The sequence below is a fragment of the Meles meles genome, chromosome 7 (assembly GCF_922984935.1).
Source record: "Meles meles chromosome 7, mMelMel3.1 paternal haplotype, whole genome shotgun sequence".
Taxonomy (NCBI): Eukaryota; Metazoa; Chordata; class Mammalia; order Carnivora; family Mustelidae; genus Meles; species Meles meles.
Window position 1 is genome coordinate 73149106 of NC_060072.1, and position 25567 is coordinate 73174672.

At 38.6% G+C, this 25567-nt stretch overlaps 1 protein-coding gene across 1 annotated transcript in view; it reads left to right on the forward strand.

Annotated features, from left to right (window-relative positions):
• GYS2 (glycogen synthase 2) overlaps positions 1-25567 on the forward strand; it is a 56664-nt gene that overhangs the window by 3628 nt on the left and 27469 nt on the right. The window contains exons 2-8 of the mRNA XM_046013832.1: positions 6118-6299; positions 10137-10328; positions 12558-12740; positions 18743-18887; positions 22135-22252; positions 22414-22534; positions 24846-24952. Coding sequence (XP_045869788.1) covers positions 6118-6299; positions 10137-10328; positions 12558-12740; positions 18743-18887; positions 22135-22252; positions 22414-22534; positions 24846-24952 — 1048 coding nt within the window. The remainder of the gene's footprint in view (positions 1-6117; positions 6300-10136; positions 10329-12557; positions 12741-18742; positions 18888-22134; positions 22253-22413; positions 22535-24845; positions 24953-25567) is intronic.

The window sequence follows — 25567 nt, forward strand, 5'->3', positions numbered from 1 at the left end:
CTGAAATGTAGATGCTGAATGAATGCTTCTTTTTTAAAATGTACTAAAAATAGGGGTGCCCGGGTGGCTCAGTCAGTTAAGCATCCAACTCTTGATTTCAGCTCAGGTTATGATCTCAGGGTGGTGAGATCTAGCCCTAAGCCAGGCTGAGCACTGGGCCTGGAATCAGCTTGGGGTTCTCTCTCTCCTTCTCCCTCCGCCCCTCCCCTTACCATGTATGCTCTCATGTGCTCTCTCTCTCTCTCTCTCAAAAAAACAAACAACAACAACAAAAATTAAAAACAGTTCATTTTCGCCCAAAGCCAGCAAGTAATATGATACATATAATACTTTTACTTTCTCCCTTCTCAAACCAGACACCATAGGTCTGGGTCACGTGGTGTGAACAGCGTATGGAAAAACATGAAGACTGCCCTTAGAATGGTGAGGTAGAAACTGATTATAATTGTGAGTCTGCTCTTTTTTTTTTTTTTTAAGATTTTATTTATTTATTTGACAGAGAGAGATCACAAGTAGACAGAGAGGCAGGCAGAGAGGCAGGCAGAGAGAGAGGGAGGGAAGCAGGCTCGCCGCGGAGCAAAGAGCCCGATGCGGGACTCGATCCCAGGACCCTGAGATCATGACCTGAGCCAAAGGCAGCGGCTTAACCCACTGAGCCACCCAGGCACCAGTGAGTCTGCTCTTCTGAGGCAGAGGTTCTGAAGGTGGGACCTGGATAAAAGCGGGCTTCGAGGAGTTTGTAAACCTTTAAAATTGTATCTGAAAATGGTATGTGTAAGTCCTCTTTTCAGGAAAAGGACTGAATGCCTTCATTAGATTTCCAAAACCCTCCATGACAGATATGAGAACCTGCTTGCTAGTTATCTAAGCCCTGGGTTCCTTTTTTGTTAAGAGGAAGTGCCAAGAGCCAAAATGAAAACCTATTTCCCATAAGTATTGTTTCCCAAATGGCTTTTCTCGAGGGTAGAATAGAAAGGATTCCACCTTCCCCAAGACCTAAGATAACTGGTTTTTCTGCGACACTGCTCATTTTCTTCTTCTGTCCCTCCCACCCACCGCTTTCAAAAACCCATCACTATATTGCTCCAGACAGTTATCTACAGTTTGGCTGTTTACAGCCTGTGGACTCTCGAGTCAGACTTCCTGGACTGGAATCCCAACTCCATCATTACCTGTGTGATGTTGGATCAGTCTCATAGCCTCTCTCTGCCTCAGTTTGCCCATTTAAAGTAAAGGTAATAATAGCACGTATCTATAATGGTGTTGTGAAAACTAAAACAAATACCAACTGTAAATCACTTAGAACAGGGCCTCGCATTTAGTAAACGCTCTGTCGGTGTTAACTTATCATTATTTCTTCATAAACTGTATTCATCAAAGGAGGAAGTTGGGTCATTCGTTTTCATACTGCCTTTCACTTTGACCAATTCCATGATTCTGTTTTCAAATGCAAAACCAGAAAGGGGGGGAAAGAGGTATGGATCAGGATTACAGTAAGTAGGGGTGTGGTCCCTTTGCCTGGCATGGATTCGAGGTGGCCATGTCAGTGGCATCCCGAGCCTCACCACAAGAAACATAATCCACGCAAACACTATGCTCCACACATCCACAGCTTCAAGAGGAGCCCTGTGTCCTCACTTCCTTTTCACTCAGATGATCCTGTCAGAGCCCCTCCTGTCGAGAACATTTGCATTTACCATTGTGGTACAGACAGGGTGGGTGGATATTGGCTTGTTCCAAGCTGTCATCTCCCACTGACCAAGACTGTTGATGCTTTATTTTGAAGCTACAGACCCAGCAAAGTTCTGGACACATCAACATTTGTTGACCATGGTCGTCGTTCCTATCAGGTTTGCTGCCTCAGAGAAGGATGTCTAACTGTAGGATGACTACCCTTGTTCCGCAGGTGTCTTGAGATGGGAAGGCCAGATTAGTAGCTCTGTATACTGAAGTCATATAACCTCCCAATTCTGTAATCTTTAAACATTTTTAAAAAGTAATGAAGATTGTCCCAGTTTATATATAAAATACAGTTGATCCTTGAATAACACAATTTTGAGTGCATGGGTCCACTTCTATGCAAACTTTTTTAATAAATACAGAACAGTAAATGTATTTTCTCTACATTAGGATGTTTTTGAACAATATTTTCTTTTCCTAGCTTGTTTTATTGTAAGAGAAGAGTGTAAAATACATATAGCATACAAATATAGGTTAATTGTTTATGTTATCAGTAAGGTTTCAGGTCAACAGGATATTAGTAGTAATGTTTTTGTGGATTCAAAAGTTATATTTCGATTTTTGATTGCATGGGAGATTGGCACCCTAACCATTCCTTGTTCAAGGGTCAAACGTAAATCCTTATTATATATAATATATATAGGGCATAATAATATACAATATCTGTGTGTGTGTACACACACACACACACACACACACACATACACACTTTGGCTGGTGTCCACATTCGATACTACTTTGGAGTCCCAATTTTAGCAATAACAGCAGTGTTTCTATATGAAAACTTGGAGTTTTAGCTATCTCCATGGCATATGCCATAGGACCTCATCTTTCCTTTCTTATGAAAGACCTGATACTTTGCCCTCACACAAAAGATAGCTCCCATGTTGTTTCAGGAAAATATAGATCAATAAAATACAAAGTCCATGTTTGAAAGTGAAGGGTAAGTCAATTCAATGTAATTCAATGACCTACACTGGTAAAACAATAAATCATTAAAAAATATGGGTTGGGGAACCTCTGGCATATAGTCCAAATTTGAAAATAGGAATGACTCTATTTCTGTGCCATCACACTCACCTATAAATAGCATGCCAGGAGAGGAGTTTTGGGTAAATGTGGTATATAGACAAAGTAAAGGCTGAGGGAAATACAAATATGGGGAGACAGAGAGAAGTTACAATGAACCTTGAGCATATGAAATAGTGGTAAGATGACCTCCCCATGGAAAGACTATACATGAAGTAGTCTAGGGGGGAATGCTTCATTTACTCTGAGGTCTCAACCAATATAGGATTGACTATTTTTTTTTATTTTATGTTTTTATTCCTGATACACTGAAAGAGCATAGCCATAGCATTTATGAACCCTTTAAGGTTACTTGGTGACTATTTCTATCAATGTCAAAGGCCTCAAATGGGAAAAAGAAGCAGCAAATTAACTAACAATGTTTAATTTTGCATCTCAATTCCCACATCTAATCATTTTTTTTTTTGAGTAAAGAATTTCTCTTCTCCTTTTTGTCCTTTAGCAAATAAAAATGTGTTTGCATTTGCCCTAGTGTATTTGAATTTGAAACACATAGTCTAACAAACAAGGATATCCTAGTATCTCTGGGCAAGATACATAGTTGTAAATAAAAAGAGTTTTAAGAATAGAAATGTGAATAAAGCAAAAATAAATGCATGCCATCAGAACCCAATAACATAGCCCCTTTATAAGATGAAGGTGAAGGAAATAAGTCTACAGAAGAAATTATTTGAAAATTTTGTGTTTTTATGGATCGTGAGTATGGATAAAGCTTATGTGTATATAAATACATTGGTAAGATGTGGCTCGTACACTTTAAAGAAAAAAATACTTAGTTTTTGCAAATTTTTTCTCTAAATCTGTTTTCTTAACAAATGTTTTTGACAGTTCATGACATTTTCTGAAATTTGGAGAACTATTTAGGCATACTTGATTCTGGCTTCAATTTATGTAGCCTCAGATTCATTGCTGATTGGGTAATTGAATTATTTCTGTTCTGGTCTTTTCTGGAAGCCTCTGGGAGATAGATCATCTTCATGTGTCCCATGCTATTTTCATCACCTGCCATCTGAGTTGTGATTGAAAGTTCTTATTGTTCTTTGTTCAAGTGACAGTTTTAAGTTTCTTTAAAGTTTCTGTAGCCATGCAGTCTTTTTTTAGACATGCAGTTCTTAAAGACAAGAAGTTTATGTAGGCTCATGTGAAAATTGTTTGCATGAAATAATTACAAGTTGGGAATTCTATTAGAGCTACCTTTTTATGAGTTAATGAATCCTATTGGTATTTATATAACAGTACCAACATTTGCATTTTGTGTCTCATGTCTTAAAAGGTAGTTCACCAAAAAGTATACTTTGAGTGGTTCAGGCTTAAAGAAAAATTTGCAGATGGCAAATTCTACCTTTTGGCCATAGAATGTGACTATTAATAAGATTTATCATTTATGTACCCCTGGGGCAAATAATACATTATATGTTAATAAAAAAGATTTTTCATTTAAAGTCTAAATTACAGAAATGATTTAAGAGATACAATTGCTATCGAACCCTATATCCTGATGAATTGAAATAACTTATGAAAAACTGGAGTAAAAATAGAAAACTTTTAAAAAAAATATACAAGTAATAAAATCACTCTAGGAATTAGAGCCAAAGATTGGTGTCAGGATTTGTGTTGGCTCTGGGATTTCACACAGCATTTTTTTTTTTAAGATTTTATTTATTTATTTGACAGACAGAGATCACAAGTAGGCAGAGAGGCAGGCAGAGAGGGAGACAGAGGGAAGCAGGCTCCCCGCTGAGCAGAGAGCCCGATGCAGGGCTCAATCCCAGGACCCTGAGATCATGACCCAAGCTGAAGGCAGAGGCTTAACCCACTGAGCCACCCAGGCGCCCCTCACACAGCTTTCTTGCGTTGTTTCCTCACCTATATCTCATGGACAGAGTACTACTCAAGAAATTGATTCAGACTGCTTCATATTCTCATACAAGATGATCGCTTAGAGCCAGCACAAGATATCCTGCCTGAGTTTACCGAAGGTCTTCTGCTCGGTCCTCCCTATTCCTCCTGCCTAGTTGCTACATCTCAAACCTTCCCTTTTGAATGCCTATTATCCTCCCCTTGTCCACTGTGCGCTCAACTTGGGGCCTTGGCTCTAACTCATGTCTTTGCCTAAAAAGTTCTTCTTCATAACTGCTTGCCTAATTTCTTCACCCTTTTAAGTACTTACTTGAATACTACTTTGCACTGAGCCTTAGTCTTTAACACTACTGCTACAACCTCCCTTTTGCCTCCAAGCTAAGTAATATTTTATCTCTGCTGAACAAATGAGCTAATTGAGCCTTAGACCGGTTGATTTAACGAGTTCAATTTAGTTGTTCCCAATTTTTCACCATTATAATGCTTCCATAAATAACCCAATACACATGTCTTTTGACACTCTTCTTATTTCCAAGAACAATATTCTAGATGTAGACATGCTGGAACCCAGGGTGCACATAATTTTGGACTCTGTGTTTTAATAGTCATGGCAGCAATGCCAGAGGGGAAACGAGACACCACATGAAAATATGTATGCGAGGGTGCCTCAGTTGCTCAGTCGTTAAACATCTGCCTTTGGCTCAGGTCATGATTGCAGGGTCTTGTGATTGAGTCCCACATTGGGCTCCCTGCTTGGCCAGGAGCCTGCTTCTCCCTCTCCTTCCTGCTTTCTCTCTCGATATCTCTTCCTCTCAAATAAATAAATAAAATCTTTAAAAAAAGAGAAAATATGAATGTGAATCATTGGGCTTGACATGAGGGTTGGGCCAAGCATTCCCCCCTCAAAATCTATCATTTCTTTTCTCTTGTCAAAAGGTACCTTGTTGGGTACCTTCCAAGGTAAGTGGCTCTTTAGCTTGAAAGTTTTATTCATAATTTAGCAGTGGCTGTTACTTGGACATACGCTAGCCCCTTCTGGAGCAGTGTAGGAGAAGGAGTAAAAGGTAATTACAGAGGCTGAGGGTGTGTGTTCTGACAACAGCTGTTGGAACCCACTTTGAAACTTCAGTGCAAATAGAGCTTTAGGTCAAGTTCTGCTTTCTTCTATCATCTCTTCAGATTTCCTGGAAATACTTGTATTTCTTGGCTGCTGCCAACCTGCTGTTCTATGAAATACATGAACTGAACCAAATAATAACTATTTGTTAGTGTCCTTTAAAAAATTTCTTCTAGAAAGTTAAGGAAACCCTTGTACTTGATAAATCCTAAATGCTAACTTAAAAATGAGAACTCGTTTCCATGCCTTCATCGCTTACTAACTATGAAATACTAACCTGAATGATAAATGGAATCTTTTCTTTTTAACAGTTGGTGGCATCTATACTGTGATTCAGACGAAGGCCAAAACCACAGCAGATGAATGGGGAGACAATTATTTTCTGATTGGACCATATTTTGAGCATAATATGAAGACTCAAGTAGAACAGTGTGAACCTATAAATGATGCTGTTAGAAAAGCAGTGGACACAATGAATAAACATGGCTGCCAGGTAAGGGACACTGACTGAAACTTCACTCTGCAGGACTAGTAGACTGTTATAGGAGAACAGACCACCATTCACATGAGCTCACAAGAGAAGACTACCTACCTAGGGAAAAGAAGCAGGTTTGTGAGAAAGAGGATGAATTTGACTGGAAATAGGTTACATTTGAGGCATGTTATAAAAACTGTCAAGAAATGTCTAATAGGATAATAGTTTGAAGCTCAGCAGAAGGTAGAGGATAGACTTGTTTTTGGGAAAGTCATTTGTATTTAAATTGTAGTTGACGTTATTGGCATTGATAACAGTATTCAGTGGAAGTTTATAGACAAAGAGCAAATGTTTTGAGCCAAACCTTTGGAAATGTCAACATGTTAGAACATCTACCTTGGAAAAAAGAACTCAGAGATTGCACAAGTACAAACACAGCTAGTGATATAGAATCAAGGGTGGTGTGCAAATCCTAATCCTCAGAGCCTGTGAATATGTTAACTTATATAACAAAAGGATTTTGTAGATTTGGATCATGAGGTGGGGAGATTCTCCTGGGTTATCTAGGTGGGCTCGATGTAATCACAGGAGTCTTTATAAAAGAGAGGCAGTAGAGTTAGAACCAGAAAGAAGATGTGCCAATGGAAGTAGAGGTTGGCCTGATGAGCTTTGAAGACAGATGAAGAGGTCACAAGTCAAGAAATGCCTGTAACCTCTGGAAGCTGGAAAAGACCAGGAAACAGATTCCCCTAGAGCCTACAGATGGACTGCAACTCTGCCAACATGTTGATTTTAACCCCAAAGACCTATTTCAGATTACGGACTCCTAAACCTGAAAGATCATAAATTTGTGTTGTTTTAAGCTACTAGGTTTGTGTCTTAATCTGTTGCCATCACAATAGCAATAGGTCAAAACAAGGGAGGAGAGAGTTTCAAGTATGAAGGAGAGATTAAGTCAATGAAAGGTTTAACCAATCTCAATTGGGGTTAGCAATATTCAGGTCATTCATGGTAATCTTATGAAATATAGCCTTGAGGGAGAAGAGGGTTAAATCAGATTACAGTGGATTGGGGAATGAGTGAATGGTGAGGAAAAGGTACAGAAGTTGTGGCAATAAGATTTTTCTATGAAGAAAAAGGATCATTAAGTATGATTATAGGACTGACTGAATTAATGGTTGAATTGATGAACAGTTGCATTTGAAATGGGTAGGAAAGGAAGCAAAGCCAGAAAGGAGGCAATGATATAGGAAAAAATGGAGGGTTCCAAAAACTAGAGGTCTTGATGACAGAAAAAGGAATATATATTCTGGGAGAAACAGAGTGAGAGAAGTGGAGGTATAGATGTTGTAGTCAAGTAACAGAATTCTCAGGCTGAATATCTCAGAGAAAGTATAGTCTCGGTTTTGACAAGGATAACAGTGTAACCATGAGCTTGTGTAGCTGGAATGTCATGGACATGAAGTTCTTTGAAGTCAATAAAGTCAGAAAACTATGAGGTTAACTGTGTAGGATAAAAAATTGGATATTGAAGTTGCCCAGAAAAAGGTGGAAAAGTAGCCAGATGATTAATAGGACAAGGAAAAGTAGTGTATTTGGATAATATAAATTTCAAAGATATCTTTATACACAAATAAGTTTCAGCGTGATTTTAAAAGATCTAAACTTTCAGGGTGTCTGGGTGGCTCAGTCATTGAGCGTCTGCCCTTGGCTCAGGTCATGATCTCAGGCTCCTGGGATCGAGCCCCACATCGGGCTCCTTGCTCTGTGGGAGGCCTGCTTCTCCTTCTCCCACTCCCCCTGCTTGTATTCCTTCTCTTGCTGTCTCTCTCTGTGTCAAATAAATAAATAAAAATCTTTTTAAAAAAATCCAAACTTTCTTTATACTCACCCCAGGAATAGTTTCTGGGGGTGAAAACATGAGAAGCCTTCATTGAGATGTCCATGTGAGTAGCAGTGTCTACAAGGTCTATGCAAAGCCTAAGATGCAGGAGATTTAAATGAAGGGAACTTGAGGTCCCAGAGGGCACCAGGGAAACCTTTCATAGTGAGTGTAGCATAGAGAACCTAAGAAAGTAAGAGAGGGATGCATGTTGTACTACTGGGATGAAAGAGTGAGACTTTGGAGGGGGCTTGTATTTGAAGCTCATGAAAGAAGACAGAGATGAAAAGCATAAAGGTCTAAATGGTTTCAAAGTTCTAAATGGATTTCTGATGTAAGGATATTTCCGTGTCATAGCCAAGAACTCACTGGAAGTCAAAAGAAGCTGGCTTACATTCTCCAGTGTCAGTATTGATTCTCTATGATTTCAGCTCACTGTATCATATGTCATACATTAGGCAGTTAGTAACTATTCATTGAATGAATACATAAATCAATGAATGTCTTAAAGAGAAAACAACTGAAAAGGAAAACTCAGTCTGGAAAGGGAAGAGTGCCATGATGCTTATTAATTACAGTGGAAGCAACCGACAGATAATGGGGTCTTTCAGAGTTGTTCAAGGCTAGATGGCAGAGATATCGCCATATATTTCTGGGTCCTGTGGAAGAGAATAATGATCAAAAATGGGCTTTCAAGTTCCCCAAATTCAGCCTTGGGTAGAGTCACCGGGTCAATATCTAAACAATGTGGACATGTTCAGTTTACTAGAGAGGCCCAGATACCAATGAGAAGATCTTAGCTTTTGGCAACTTCCAAAAAGGGTTTGAAGTGACTTATGGAGTTGTATACCATGTAATTGGAGAATAAACCTAAATAAAAGTCAAGACAAAAGAATGAGTAAATTACTATAGAAAAATAGAAACCAAAAAGAAAGTTAAAACTTGGATGTACAACTGATTATGTAATTACAATTGGGGAAAAAAATGATATAGCTAACACATTAGAACTTATATAAGAAAAAACAGGAATAAAAGAATTCAATTTGAAGAATGAAACAGGATTAGACTTTGAGCTGTTAGATTAATCAACTGAGCCACCCAGGCATCCCTGAGCTGTTAGATTAAAGAGATAAAGTAAGTTGGGCAATATATTTAGTTAAGACACCTGGCAGCACCCATGTTGGGAAACACTTTGTGTCACTTTTTTTTTTTTTTGATAGGAGGAATGAGAGAAATCATATACATTTGTTTATAGAAATGAATTTTTCTAGTGTGAAATAGAGTCCTGTTACATAAAGTAAAATAACTGACACTGTAGACATTATATCCAACTACAAATCAAAGATACAGAGCAGTTCATCTTACAGCTCTATCACAAAAACATGCATGATATTAAATCCTAAAACCATGAGCTCTAGATCACAGGAGGGGAATAAGAAAAAGAAAGACAAAAATTGGGCCACCTGGGTGGCTCAGTAACTGAAGGTTCACCTTTAGCTCAGGTCATGATCCCAGGGTCCTGGGATCAAGTCCTGCGTCAGACTTCCTGCTCAGCTAGGAGCCTGCTTCTCCTGTTTCCTCTACCCCTCCCCCTCACCCCCATGTGCTGCCTCTCTCACTCTCTCATGCTCTGTCTCTCAAATAAATAAATACAAATCTTTTTTAAAAGGACAGAGGTTACATAATCTAGATACTTCATTTTTAAATGACTGAATTTACTGAAGGATAAGAACTTGGAGGTTAAAAAAAAAAAGAACTTGGAGGTTTAGGTGATTAGATGCAAGGTCATTCCATGTTCAGGCTCAAATAACATCTGATATCAGATGTTTTGTGTTACCACTACAGTTTCCTGTATAGCTTGCATAGTCCGCTGTTGAATTCTAAATAAAGTTTATATGCTCTAAGCACATATACCGGTTTTTCTCTCGCATTGCCTGGTATTACTGCAAAGCTCTGTGTTCTTTACACGGCAGGTGCACTTTGGAAGATGGCTGATAGAAGGGAGTCCTTACGTGGTGCTCTTTGACATAGGCTATTCAGCCTGGAACCTGGACAGGTGGAAGGGTGACCTCTGGGAAGCTTGCAGTGTCGGCATCCCTTACCATGACCGAGAAGCCAACGATATGCTAATATTCGGATCTTTAACTGCCTGGTTCTTAAAAGAGGTATGGTTTATTGTATAGTCATACAACAGATGAGGAACGTAATTGTACCTGTGCTCAGCAATGACCCCATGGTTTTTAGATCATGCTAAAGGGGATGATGCTTTGTGATCATCCTAAAACATCAAAAGAATCTGAGAAAATGTTCAGTCTTCCTCTAAATCCTAGCTCTTGGAACAGGTTAATATCGTGCTTATTAATATATACCTCATATCAGATTTAAATAGAATGATGTGTATAAAACAACCAATTATATTCCCTGATACATAGATGGTAATATATATACAAGCAAAAACCAGTATATGTCATGCACTAAAGACCTGAATTCTAGATGTATGGGAATAGAAAATAGCTTGAAATATTTGGTTTTGTTTATGCATGAGTACTTGGGCAACTGCAGTGGCTTTTAGGTATTTTCATCATTTTCTAAGGGCTGAGTGATCTCAGCAGTTGCTAAGGATCTGTAGAAGTGAAATATCCACCCCCCCAAAAACCAACTTTCCCAAACCCCAAAAGACCCCAAGAACGTTAGATATCTATCCTTGTGAAATGAACCAAGCCCACACTCTCATGAGTTCTCAAAGGAGGATTTCTTTGCATTCCTTGCATTACTTCAAAATGATTGTACTTAACTTAAACATCAGACGGTGAAGGAAGAGCATTTCTAGCAAAGTGGGGGTGTAGTCTGAGGACAAATCACAGAACTGTTGGCAGCGCATCCCCTTGACCAGCCTTTCTTACTGGTACAGTCTTATTCCTGCAGCCACAAAAGGCTGCCTTGAAGTGAAGGGGAAGGTGGAGGGGCAGTCCCATTGCTTTGTGTTGGTGACTTAGGAGAGCAGGGTGAGGGTGCTGAAGAGATCTGGCCTAAACAATAAGCAGTCTTGTTGTAGCATCAGTTGGTGGAACCAACTCTTCCTATGCAAACTGCCTCCTTGAGCCAAGGCCCTCGGGGATGAGGCCAGCCTGTGTGTGTGTGTGTGTGTGTGTGTGTGTGTGTGTGTGTGTGTCCACGCTCTCTCATCCTTTCTGTTAAAGGGAACTAGAGAGGAGAGAAGCAAGAAAGTGAAAGTCCCAGTGTTCTCTGAATTAAAACTGTTACAGAAACAGACATTTTCTTTGATTCAAAGGGCAAATAAAGACATTAACACCCCAAGGCTCCTGAGCAAGCCCTGTTTCTGTAATTACCTCTTGGCTGCTACTGGTCTGTGCACTTGTTAGTTACCATGAAAACTTTTTGAAGAACAAGTACTTTAAACTACAAAGGTTCTAGACTAAGTCAGTGGTTCTCAAAGAGTATTTTCATGTACCACCAGCAGCAGCATCACCTGCAAATTTTTAAGACATGCAAACTCTTGCCCCCAGCCCAGAATTAGATTGCTTGGTAATGGGACCCAGATGTCTCTATTTGACCAGCGTTCCAGGTGACACTGATGTCCTCCAAGTGTGAGAACTGCCTTCTTGTGTGAACTCTTGATTTCCCAGTCCTTGAATGCTCAGACTCCTTGAATGCACATGTTATTGCATGATCAATTCTATTCCCACACTGAGGGAATAAGCTGTCATAAGGAAAGTGGAATGTAAATACTAAATTTCTGGAAGGGTGAAACAAGGTAACTTAAAGGCAAGGAAACTGACCCCCTGCCTGGTTTTAGAACTAGACCCAGATTATACCTGCGTCCTCAGTGTGTGACTAAATTAGGATTTGCTTCCAAGCAAGTTATTCACCTCTTTCTTCCCAGTTCCGTATTCTTAAAATAGTATGTTAAAGTGGTTTTGACTTCAATTACAGAAGATCCAAATAAGACTGACTTAAAACAGGAAGTCATGTTTTATTTATTTCAAAAGAAGCTTGTAAGTGGGTAGTCCCCCTTGATCAGCTGCTCAGTGATATCTTCAAGGGTGTTATTGCTATTATTCATTTGTACATTCGATGAATATTTATGGAGTGCCTACTGTGCATTTGTTCTATGAGGCCCCTCTGTAGCTACAAAAGTAAGTCTGATTCCTTCCTGAAAGAGAGGATTATGCCATACAAGTATATGGGCTTTATGAGCATGCAGTAAATCCAATAAAACAATTCTGCTTTCTAAATCTGCATACTTCATGCTTACCTCTCTTTAGATTTTGCTAAACTTTACAGGCACAAACGATAACTTTCCTTCACCTGTGGGCCACAGTCAAGATCAAGCTTTACCAACAACTGTTCTAAATGCTTCTTTTCGGATGTAGGTGACAGATCATGCAGATGGCAAGCATGTCATTGCCCAGTTCCATGAATGGCAGGCAGGAAGTGGACTGGTCCTTTCTCGAGCTCGGAAACTTCCCATCGCTACAATATTTACCACTCACGCCACACTGCTTGGGAGGTATCTCTGTGCAGCAAACATTGATTTCTACAACCATCTTGATAAGGTAAAGAGTCCTCCCTCTCCCCCGACCCCCACCACTTTCTTTTCTGATCCTTGACACAGAAGGATGAGGAGTATTGATCTTTTCATTTCATCTGCCAGCCAGATGGCAGAAATGCCCTTTTAACTAATCAATATTCATGACAAAGCCTCCCCTGAAGTGACAGAGAGTTGTTGTGGTTTAACTTTGTCAGAGTGCAGTAGAGCATAGCGGTGACAGACCGGATGTATGTCTACTTTGCAGCAACCGATCCAAAATCCCAAGATCCAAAGAGGCATGGTGGGTGGAAGGGGGTTGCACTCCTGTGTATCCTAAAGCTGAGGAAACACCATGTGGAGCTGGGTTCACACGTAGCCCTGAGTGGCAGCTACAGACCAAGGCTTCTAGACATACAACTTGCCCTGTGGGGCTCCCTCTCTCCTTCAAGTGAAAACATGGTGAGATTTCTCCTGTAACTGCAAGGTGTAGGTAGAGTCGGTGTAGGGGTCGAATAAGACAGCTATTTAAAACAGGGATGTGGGTCCTTGGTGACCAAAGAGTCGGGTTTCCTTATCTTAGAAGACTGCTGAACTCTATGACCAAAGTCATTCAGTTTTCACTTTTTCTTTTATTTGCTGACAGTTAAATCAGATTAATAAAAATATATCTTTTATATCACCATGTCAGTAACACCAACAAAGCATTTGAGTACCAGAAAGTCAGGGTTTTACAGATTTGGTATCTATACTGACAATCAAATCAACTTAGCATTTGAGGGTTCCATTTACTATCAGGAAAATGAGGAAGTTGGAAAGTTGATTTCTAAAGAATTTCCCAGTTTAGAAAAAAGTTCTAGGATTCTAGAAACAGAATATGTGCATGTGTGACTGTGTGTGTGTGTAAAACATGAACACTTACATAATAATAGTGGAAAGAGGTCCTACTATCCCGAAGATCCTTTGAGTGAAAGAAAGTTCTTTCTAACAAACTTCAGCATTTGCAAAGCAGTGTGTGGTCCTAAAGAGAGCTTTCCTGTAAAAAGGTCAGCCTAACCTAAAGGTCAAATTGTAAACATAAGATGTACATTTAAAATAAAGTCACCAAGGAATTCAGAAATCAGATCAGGGAAATTTCCTAACGGTGTATGATAGTGGTAGACGAATAAGGCCAAACCAGTGATCTGTGATAGGCTCAGCAGCTTTGTTTCCCAGAAAAGAGCAGACTTTGATTTTTTGTGAAAGAGAAAATATTGGAGAGGCACATCAAATATTTCACTTCAGAATACCTAAGACCATTATACGGTAACAATGAATAAAAACAACTAATAAAATTCATCAGATATTATTAGCCGTTTTCAAATAACAAATGGGGGCACCTGGGTGGCTCAGTGGGTTAGGTCGCTGCCTTCGGCTCAGGTCATGATCCCAGGGTCCTGGGATCGAGTCCCACGTCAGGCTCTCTGCTCAGCGGGAAGCCTGCTTCCCTCCCTCTCTCTCTGCCTGCCTCTCTGCCTGCTTGTGATCTCTCTGTCAAATAAATAAATAAAATATTTAAAATAAATAAATAACAAATGATTATAGTGTCTAGTTACATATTAAACAATTTTATCCTTTGGCTCCAAGGTCAGTATTTACAATGTATTATTTTCAAATATTTATACCTTACTATCTTCACCATGTATCTCCCCAACTTAAAGCTCTTCTCTGGTTGAAATATATGAGCTTAGTCAGCCCCAGTCCACCTTGCTCGTAAAATATCCTGCCCAGCAGGGAGACTAGTAGATCAAATGTAGGTAGGAGCTAGATTTTGAGTGAAACTCATAATCATTTTTCACAGAAAAGGCCCCCATGATCATTTTCTACAGCATACCCCCCCGCCCCATGATCACAGTAGGTTTAGCATCTGGATGTTATATAGTAACAATGAGTTATATGCATGAAATTCTTTTAAAAGTTCAACAGAAGAAATGAGTCATAATTTAGTCTTTGATGCAAGAATCAGTTGCGGTATGTTTGGGCTCAGGCAAATAAACCTGGGGGAAGAATAGGAACAAGAATGAAAGCACCCAGCTTTATAAAAACAGAAAGAGTAGTATTTACCCAAATACTAATTGTCAACTGAAAACACGTTTTCTAAATAGCCAACTCACAGGACTTTGATTTAAGTTGGTTAAGCTGTTTAAGTTCTTAGTTAAATGTGTTAACTAAAATAGCATATCAAGCATTTTCAATCAGCATATGAATCTTCTGAGACTCTCCAAGAAGGTATTTTTTAAAAATTATTTATTTATTTATTTATTTATTTGAGTGGGAGAGAGACCCATGTGAGCAGGGGGAAGGGCAGGAGGAAGCCAGGTCTCTGCTGAGTGAGGAGCCTAATGAAGAGCTCAAAGCAGGGCTCCATGTGGGGCTCCACACAGGGCTTGGTTCCACAACACCGAGATCCTGACCTGGGCCGAAACCAACAGTTGGGCCTTTGACTGACCCAGCCACCCAGGCACCCCTCCAAGATTTTTGGGCAAATTCATTCTATGAGTCCAGACACTGACTGATTTTTTTCCCCTCAGCTATCATGGCTACATAACTATAGCTTTAAAAAAAAAAAAAAAAAAAGGGCCATTGACTTTCTTATGCTTTGGCCTCTCTTTCCTTGATGGCATCTGGCTTTCCTGGATGGAAATGTAAGGGATCAAAAAACTGTGAAAGAACCCATAGACAGTTGCTTGATGGATTTTAACTCTTTCATCTGACCAAGTTTTGAGCTCATCACCTTTGGCCATAGGGTAATCCTCCTCTGTCACTGGATTGTGCTTTATTGACTAATATATACTTTGCCTCATTTTTTATTCTTTTGTACACATTTTCCTGAATTCAACAAAAAGTAATGAGATACATGAAAATATAGGAAAGTAAGATCCTTTGTCACAATAACCAGGACCAGATATGTCCTAGATGTTGGAATTACTGGGCAGAGATTTTATAGTTTTTTTCTTAAGATTTTAATTATTCATTTGGAAGAAAGAGAGCACACGTACGGTGCGGGGAGGGGCGGAGGGAGAGGGAGAAGCAGACACCTCACTGAGCCAGGACTCTGGGATCATGACTTGAGTCAAAGGCATCCCCCACACAGAGATTTTAACAGACTATCATATATATGTGGGAAAGTGGACAACATGTATAAATACCGGGGTTGCTGTAAACCACAGTTTTGGTCATGTATATGGCAGGCCTGGGAGGTAAGGGGCCCCACGGGACCAGGAAAAGGCATATGCCTGTCTTTCTGGGAAGCTTTCTTGGGTTCTCCAGGCCTCTGCTGTCCTCCCTTTATATATCCGCATACTTGGTTTTCTCATTTAGAAACCCCATCTTCTTATCCCTATATATCCATATGTTAAATGCCATCCCACATATGAAATCTTATTCCTCTCACAATAACAGCAGCAGCCATATTAGTAATGATAGCTAAAGTTATGGGGCCAGGTACTTTTCTAACCATCTGATGCGTGTTATCTCTTTTCATCTTCATAAAAGCTCTGTAACATAGGAAACATTTCATACTTTTTCCAGAGTTAGCGTTCCTAAGCATAGGCTGCCTTTATCATATGTTTAAATAAACCCTTTCAGGGCTTTCCCTTGTATACAAGACAAAGGTTAACTTTCTAGCTTGTCTGTCATCTTATCATGTCTCCTACATCCTATACCCAACGCTGTAGTTCCATCAGGTGTAATTTCCTGCACATGCTATGTGACTTAATATACCTGTTCCTTAGGGCAGCTAATTTTTCAATCCAAATAAACTTTCCCCAAATTAAACTTTCATGTCCCAGTCCAAATGCCATTTTATTCATCCAGTCAGTTTGGAGGTACAAAGATTAATAAGTCATGGTCCTTGCCCTTGAAAATCTTACACTCCAGAGGTGATGCTGACAATGCAAACACTTGCATAGTATGAGATAAGTTTCTCTATCTCCCCAGAGAGAATCAGTCCCACTCTGATCCTACACCTTCCTCAGGCACTTACTCATTCCTGCTTAACTTTAACCTGTATTCTCACTAATTTATAAGCTCTTTGAAGGCCACAGAAACAATAAATTACTCAACAAATGTTGGTTGGATGAGAGATGTGGTTGAATAAATGACACCAGCCAAATAGAGCTTTTTGGAAAACATCGGCTGATTAAAGGATGCCACATAGAGCCATTCTTCAAACATTTTCAGAGAAATATTACAGCTATTACAGTCAAGAAAGAATGCTCTAGGACTTTCTTCTTTGCAATCTTTAGAATCACCTAGTGAGTCTTTTTCAGTACTTTCTTCTATAGAGCTCAGTCATTGCTGGGCCTGTCTTGCTGGTCGAGCTAGAGTCTAAAGAGTATAAAAGCAGCAGAGTGCACAAGCTTGGAGTCAGACTGATTTGGGATCATTTCAGGGCTCTGCTAAGACAGTTAATGAGAATGTGATCTTGGGCAGGTGTCCTAACCTCTGCAAGCTTCAGTTTTCCCTCCATGAATAGAGGACAAAATACAAGCCACAGTGGTTTATGAGGATTAAATATGATACATGCTTAGAAAAGAGCCCGATGCATAGTGTTGAGCTTCTAATACTCTTCATTATGAAAAGCACCTGCTAATATAATGCCAAAAACTTTATATGCTTTTCTCTCACAAACACTGTTAGTTTCATCTGCAGTATATGATACATAACAATGTTCAGCAACTGAGCAAAATGGCAAAAGCTCACAACAGCTTCCAACTATTTAATTAATTGTTTGGTGCTTGGCATGTTGGTTTTTAAAGGTTTGTTTTTTACAGTTAAGATACCCAGAATAAAGGATGATTGCATAATCTAACATACCATCCAATTAAAGTAACTGTACATCCCCTTGAAATTATACGGTTCTTCAAACATATACAACCCTAGAAAAGCATTTGTCTCTTCTCTTTGTTGGATATCTTTTCAGTGAATTAGGAGTGATAATGATTATCCTTATTTTCAGTATTGAGCCAAATGTCAGTTTTGTTTCTTTGTTATGGGAGAAATATGATAAAGAACAGGGTGAAAGGAATTAGTTCAATATTTATAAGATGTAAGGTAAGTAAATATAATTAAAATACAAAAAAATTATGAATTCTAGTAATTATAGTAAAGTAGAAATATTTAGAAGTTTAGCAGTTTAGAAGCAGAAATGAATAGTAGTTTTTTTTAAAGATCTTATTTATTTATCTGCCAGAGAGAGTGGGAGAGAGAGAGTGAGAGTACAAGCAAGGGAGCAGAAGGCAAAGGGAGAAGCAGGTTCCTGCTGAGCAGGGAGCATGATGTGGGACTCAATTCCAGAACCCTGGGATCCAGACCTAAGCTAAAGGCAGGTGCTTGACTGACTGAGCCACCCAGGTGTCTCTGAACAATATTTTTTAAAGCATAAGTGGCTGTGCATTTTAGTAATAGATTTAATAAAAAGTTATCATTACTTTATTGTGGTCCTAAGACTTTACACAGCATTGAGAAAAAACAATATATGATTTTGTTTTGCTTATATAGAAGGATCAATACAGTTGATCCTTGAACAACACAGGTTTGAAATGCGTGGGTCCACTTGTACCTGAATTTTTTTTAATAAATATTGTACAGTCTGGTAAATGTTTTCTCTTCCTTATGATTTTCTTACTAGCATTTTCTTTTTTCTAGCTTACTTTATTATAAAAATACAGTATATAATACATGTAACATATAAAATATTTGTCAATCAACTGTTTTGTCATTGGTAAGTCTTCTGGTCAACAATAGACTATTAGTAGTTAAGTGTTGGGGGAGTCAACAGTTAAATGTAGATTTCTAACTACATAGAAGATTACTGCCCCTAACCCTGTGTTGGTCAAGGGTCAATTGTATGAGAAAATGTATATCAAAAGTATATGTGCTTTTGCTTTTGCCTTTTTCTTTCTTTCTTTCTTTCTTTCTTCCTCTTTCTTTCTTTCTTTCTTTCTTTCTTTCTTTCTTTCTTTTTCTTTCTTTCTTTCTTTCTTTCAGTTTAACATAGACAAAGAGGCTGGGGAAAGGCAGATTTACCACCGGTATTGCATGGAGCGGGCCTCTGTCCATTGTGCTCATGTGTTCACCACGGTATCAGAAATAACAGCAATAGAAGCTGAACATATGCTGAAGAGGAAGCCTGGTAATTATCTCTGAGTTTGTCACCTGCCTTTCAGTCCTAAATGACATTAGAGTCTAAAAGTCTTGTTTGAATCAAACAAAAAGCATAAAATAATAGAGGAAAAATTGCATTCACTATTACAATATACCCAAATCTTTACACGTTTTAATTGTCAATGTCAGTAGTTCTGTAGTAACACCAATTCTAAGCTATATCCAGAACACGGTAGTATTCAATCTGTGCTTGTTGAATAAATGAGCTATCCCAGAAATGGGCCTATGCCCTACGGTTGTCACAAGTGACCTGGTGTGTGTAAGCAAGGTAACTTTTCTATTTGAAGGAAATGAAAGTTCAGAAAATATCAGAAATTTGTATGAGATTCTCCCAGTCCTACATCTTATGACATTGCTTCACTGGTTCTGTTTAGTACAAACCTATTGTTTTACCTCTCCCACGACCTTGAAAGCTTTTCTGGGAACTATCCCCAGACCCATCCAGAGGTCGCAATGCCAAGAGGCTTGTTCAGAAAACATGACCCTGTCACTTGGCCAAAGCTGATTGGTCCAGAGGTAGATACCCAGCATAAACCAACCAATAAGAATGCTCCCACAGGAGGGAGTCTAAGCAGATGAGTCCGCAGGGAGGCACTCTTGAAGGGTAGGTGTGTCAGCTTTGCAGCTGTTGGCAGTGTTCATTTTTCTTTTATGTTGCATGGGATGCAAAGAAGGCTAAACTGGGTCACCTGGGTGGCTCAGTCAGTGAGGTTCCCTACTCTTTTTTTTTTTTTTTTAAAGTTCCCTACTCTTAATTTCAGCTCAAGTGTTGTGAAATCTCCCAGTGGGGCTTCCTGCTCAGCGGGGTGTCTTCTTGAAATTCTCTCTCCCCCTTTTCCCCTGCCCCTCCCCCACGCATGCACACCCACACACACTCTTTCTCTCTCAAATAAATAAATAAAATCTTTTTAAAATTAAAAAAATAAAAAAGAAGGCTAAACTACAATGAAATACAATGAAAAACAAAAACAGACTGAGAGGGCTCTAGATTCTGCACAGTGATTTAAACTAATGGTTTAAACTAATTCCGGAAGCCTAGGTAAATCTTTGCCATGAGGCACTCTAGCATTCCATGAACAAATTCTTCATTATTATAGGTAAGCCAGTGTTAGTATCTAGTTACCCAGTGTTAACACTGGGTCTATTATTTGCTACCAAATAGTTCTAATGAATATATCCTCTTTCTTTAATCCTTGTGATCTTGTCTCTATTTGTCTTTCTTCCAGATACTAGTTGAATGTCTGGAGGAGGTATTTCAAGGTGCTAGATTTTTTTTTTTTTAAAGAAGAATCCAAGAAATTTGAATAATGACAGCATACAGGTTCTATGTTCTTCTTTTGTCTTTCCAAATACTCCCTAGGGTTCACTTGGATTCTCACTGTCGTGTCCCTTACAGAAGTTTACTCCATCAATATGCTATTTCTTTCTTGCATCTTTCTTGTTTCTTGTCTACAGTATCTTTTCTGTGCTTACAAAATGCTTTGTTTTTTTTTCCTATTCTAAAATAAAACTTTCTCTTGAGGCTACTCTTTTATCGAATGTCCACACAATCTTATCCTTCCTCCTGCTGCCAAATATAACTTCGTTTGTGAAACACTGGAAAAATTCCAGAGGAATTAAAGTCATAATAAAGTGATATTAATATACATTCTTGGCTTCTATATCTTTTGGACAAAACAGCTGACTGTCACAGTGGATAAAGGTGTAGACCTCAGAGCCAGACTGCCTTAGTTTTATTTTAATTTATTTTAAAGATTTATTTATTTATTTTAGAAAGAGAGTACATGGGGTGTGGGGAGCGGTAGAAGGAGAGAGAGACTCTCAAGTCAACTCTGAGCTGAGAATGGAATCTGACACAGTGCTCAATCTCATGACCTTGAGTTCTAGACCTGAAGGAAATTAAGAGTCCAAAGTTTAGCCAACTGAGCCATCCAGGTACCTCCAGGCTGCCTTGGTTTTAAATCCTACCTCTCTTACTTTGTAATTACTTGATCTTGGGCAAATAACTTAACCTCTCTATACGCTAGATTCTTCTCCTATAAAATGTGGATAGCAAAATAAGTTACTTTATATGATTTTATAAAAATGAAGCTAATATTTGTCAAATACACTAGAGTCTAGAACAAAGCACTATATAATGTTATGGAAAGGGAAATACATTGTAAGAGGGGATTGTCTACTGTCCTATAGGAATCATTCACATGAGGGTTTTCACTAGAAACTTTGGCAACCTAAAATTGACTCTGCTGTGGAGTATAGAATTTGCCCAGTTACTTAGTAAAAAATCAGAAGAATCGGCAGTTTGCTATTGCTATGACCAGGAAGCCTGGGTTGATTTTCTGGAACCATTTCAAAAGATAGCTTGTTAACTCTAAAATATCCTTTGAAATAATGGCACACTTACAATTCTAGCTCAAATCTCCATTGTAAAAATGCCCATTGCCATGTGTTAAATTTTTTTGGACATAGCTTCTTTTTTTGAATTTCATTTGTTTTTGCAGCAACCCATGTATTCAAGTCACTAGGTAGTTCACATCTTGTACCCTGAGGAGTCTCTGTCTTATTACAGGCTGATTATTCTGGAAAACCAAAAATGTCTTCCTGCTTGTGTAAAATCTTCTGGGAATTAGAAATAAAGGACTGCCTTTCCAATTTTCCAGATAGAACATTTTTCACACACTTGGCCAAACAAGATGCTAGGAGGTAGTTTCATGCACACCATGGCTAGAGACACAACATGTGGAGGCAGACTGCATGGGATTCTACTCCTACCGGTATTTGTGTTCTCTGACAGATTCCTTAACAGCTCTGGGCCTGTTTAGGCGTCTGAAAATGCAGATAAGAACATCTACCCCATTGTTTCTTGCAAGGATTAGATGAGTTATATTTTAAAGCGTTTTGAGCATTTAGGGCAATAGTAAGCCACCAAAACTTGAAAACTATCGCACTCATTATTTGTGCTTTTAATTAGATATTTTGTTGTACTAGTAATGTTATTTTGGTCACACACCCCTAATTTCCTATTTTGGCAATTTATTGTGATGTTTTATGAATTTTTAGTTGTATGATAGAAACTAGAAATGTTAAGGAATGTCTAATTTAGTTAATTAATTAATTTATTTATTTTTAAGTTTAATATATTAAAGCACACTATTTTGCTACAATGGTACCCTCTCTCAAAAGATTTTTGTGATGATTTTTTTTTGCTTTTCCAGATGTAATTACTCCAAATGGCTTAAATGTTAAGAAATTTTCAGCAGTGCATGAGTTTCAAAATCTACATGCCATGTACAAGGCCAGGATCCAAGATTTTGTTCGAGGTCATTTCTATGGGTATGCTCTTCTTTATTTAAAAAAGCCTATGGCATAGAGAAAACAAAATTGTTATAGTAAATGTTTATCTTTCGCAGCCCCCTTTGAACTTTAACAGAATTCGTTTGTACATTTTGTTGCTGTTGCCTTATTTCATTTGAAACTGTTTTGTTTTGTTTTAGTCATCTGGACTTCGATCTTGAAAAGACTTTGTTCCTTTTCATTGCTGGGAGATATGAGTTTTCAAACAAAGGAGCTGACATCTTTCTAGAAGCCTTATCCAGGCTAAATTTTCTGCTGAGGGTAAGAATGCTATAGAACACTGTGCAATACTTTTACAGGAGGACTTCCTTCTGTGGGAAGTACAGAACTTTCTGGCTACTTAAGAAGTTTCTAACAGATATATGATTGTGAATACTTAAAATGACAACCTTCTTCTAAGAACAGCTCCAGCCTTTCAAGTTACATATTGGGATCACCACTTTGTCCACTCGTGTATCTGTCTATGTTATCAGGTATTTTTTAAGAGAGCCATGAGTTTATTGTGTTCGGTTTTAAGATGACATTATAACATTCCTTCTCCTGTCCCAAGAGTTAACCAGTTGAGAGATACATATGAAGAAATCAAGCAAATGGAGAACAAGATTCACCATTTTAAAAACCAATAAAGACGTAATGGGAGATGTAGTTTGTTAAAGGACACCCATAGGCTTCCTGATATTGAACCTGCTGGTAGACCTGGCTAGCTCATCTCATTGCTGTGCTCCCCCAATCAAAGAAGGCCTGCAGAGGAACCTGCACCACACTGCAGGCAACCAAGCAGTTGTTTTCTGTATAAGAGGGAAAGCACACACAAATGCTATTCCTCTCCCTACTCACCAGCCACACGTCCTCCCTGAGATTAAGGTTTGAACTATGAAACCAGGAGATGTCCCACATCATGGAAACAAGGAGGGGAAAAGAGGTTCCCACTTCCATGTGGAATCCATCAATTTTTGTTCAGGAAGGTGGGACTTGATATAGGTTCCAATTAAGCCATCAATAAAACCTGTGCCAATAGAAGGAGCTATACAAAATGGTACCATGTAATAGCTAGTGATTAAATTATATTCTAATCCTATCATGTAAAAATATAGAATAAATAACAGTAAGCTATAGGAGACCAGTGTAGAATTTCAATCCTACTGAGATACCAAGACAACCTAAACTTTCCTGAGCTTGTACTGTTCTCCAGTTAATTTTTTTTCCCTTGGACATAGACTTATTTTTGCTTTAGAGCAGACATCTTACCAAGTATCCTGAAGGATTTACTGATACCACTTAATAAGGAAATAATAATTAATAAAACCCAACTCTGTAAAATAAGACTGAAGACCATAGAGAGTATTCTAGAATAGGCTGGAGTAATCTTATTCCATAATATTTCTGGTATGTATCTATTCAACAAGCTTTATAGATGGACTCAAAGTTATATTAAACATGTATCATGTTTAGGGATATTATTAATCAATTTTTCTATACATTTATTAAATAATCACTTTAAGTATGAAGCAAAGGCCAATTACTATTCTAGATATCAAAGATCATTACAATTACTTGAAGAAATTAAAAGAAAGCATTCTCTTTCATATAGTATATTTATTTTTTCATAACATGTTGGCTACTCTGGAGTGAGTTTCCTAGTCTCTGACTTCCACAGATTATCTTAACAGACTGTCAGGCCTCTGAGGGGCCACAAAGTATGAGTGCCCACACTTAGGAGATAGTCATTTCCAGAACACATGAAAATACGTATGTGCGCTGTTTTAAGTAAGTTTATGCTTCCACTCTCATAGCTGTTTGGGTATGTCATTTCCTTCTGAGATGTGCTAGGGAAGAGGAAGAGAAAACAGTATAGAATAAAAAAACACCAGTTTGAATCTTAGCTTTGCCAATGATCTGTTATAGGAACTCAGACAATTGAAGCACTCACACCACTCTTTCAGTTAGTAAAATGAAGAGCATGCTAGCTCCTGTGCATGGATATTATGAGGCTTGGGTTAAGTTAAGCTTTTAAAGCATCCGGAACTGCCTGCCACCAGACGGGCTGGGCATATGCTTGTTCCTGTGCTTTAGGACCAGAAAAACAAAATGCAGCATTATGACAAGACTTTTAAAGGAAAAGTGTAAGTCATCTATTTGTGCAAATTATTGTGAGTAAACTAGAAAAAAGAAAATGAAACAAAACTAAATCCCTATAAATTTTCCAATCTGAAATTTTAAAGAACTAATTTTGGCTTTGTAACATTAACTCACATTCATGTGACCTTTTTCTTAACACCAAAAAAGCACTGTGATACCACTAGCAATTGCTATGTATTTTACCTGCTTAAGGAAAATATTTTATGTATGAATTTTCAAATTGTTAATCAAAAGATCAAGACTAAAAACCAGATTTAAATTAATATTTCTGAGTAAAGCTTCAGGAAGGTGGGTTTAATTTCTCTGTAAATCATAAATATTGTTTTTATTTAAAGATAATTTAAAACACTTTTTTTTAAGTTTAAGGTCCATCTGTTGATGTTTCCTTTTACCTTTGGTAGTTGACTTGTTGTGTTTCCTAATCCCCCACTAGATGCATAAAAGTGATGTCACAGTGGTGGTGTTTTTCATCATGCCTGCCAAGACAAATAATTTCAATGTGGAAACGCTGAAAGGCCAAGCAGTACGGAAACAGCTATGGTAATCTCATGCCTTGTAAATGCTCTCAAGCAATAAGTGCCAACAGATTTTTTTAACATGCGTAATTTCTGATTTATGTCCTTAAACTTTTTTCTTTAAGATATAATTACTATAACACATGGGCACCTGGGTGGCTAAGTTGTTAAGCGTCTGCCTTTGGCTCAGCTCATGGTCCCAAGGTCCTCGGATCAAGCCCCGCATCGGGGCTCCCTGCTCTGCGGAAAGCCTGGTTCTCCCTCTCCCACTCCCTCTCCCACTCCCACTCCCTCTCCCACTCCCACTCAAGAACACAAGAGTGCTTGTGTTCCCTCTCTCACTCTCTCTCTCTGTCAAATAAATAAATAAAATATTTAAAAAAAAAAACCATTATTATAGCACAAAGGGTACCTGGGTTGCTCAGTCAGTTGAGCTTCTGCCCTTGGCTCAGGTCATGATCCTGGGGTTCTGGGATCAACCCTCCACGTTGGGTGGGGGGGGGGCAGTCACTGCTCAGCAGGGAGTCTACTTCTCCCTCTCCCTCTGACCCTCCCCCTCTGTTTCTGCTCTCTCACAAATGAATAAATAAAAAATCTTTTAAAAAAAGATTATTATAGCATAAGTGCTGCTTGGTTCTCT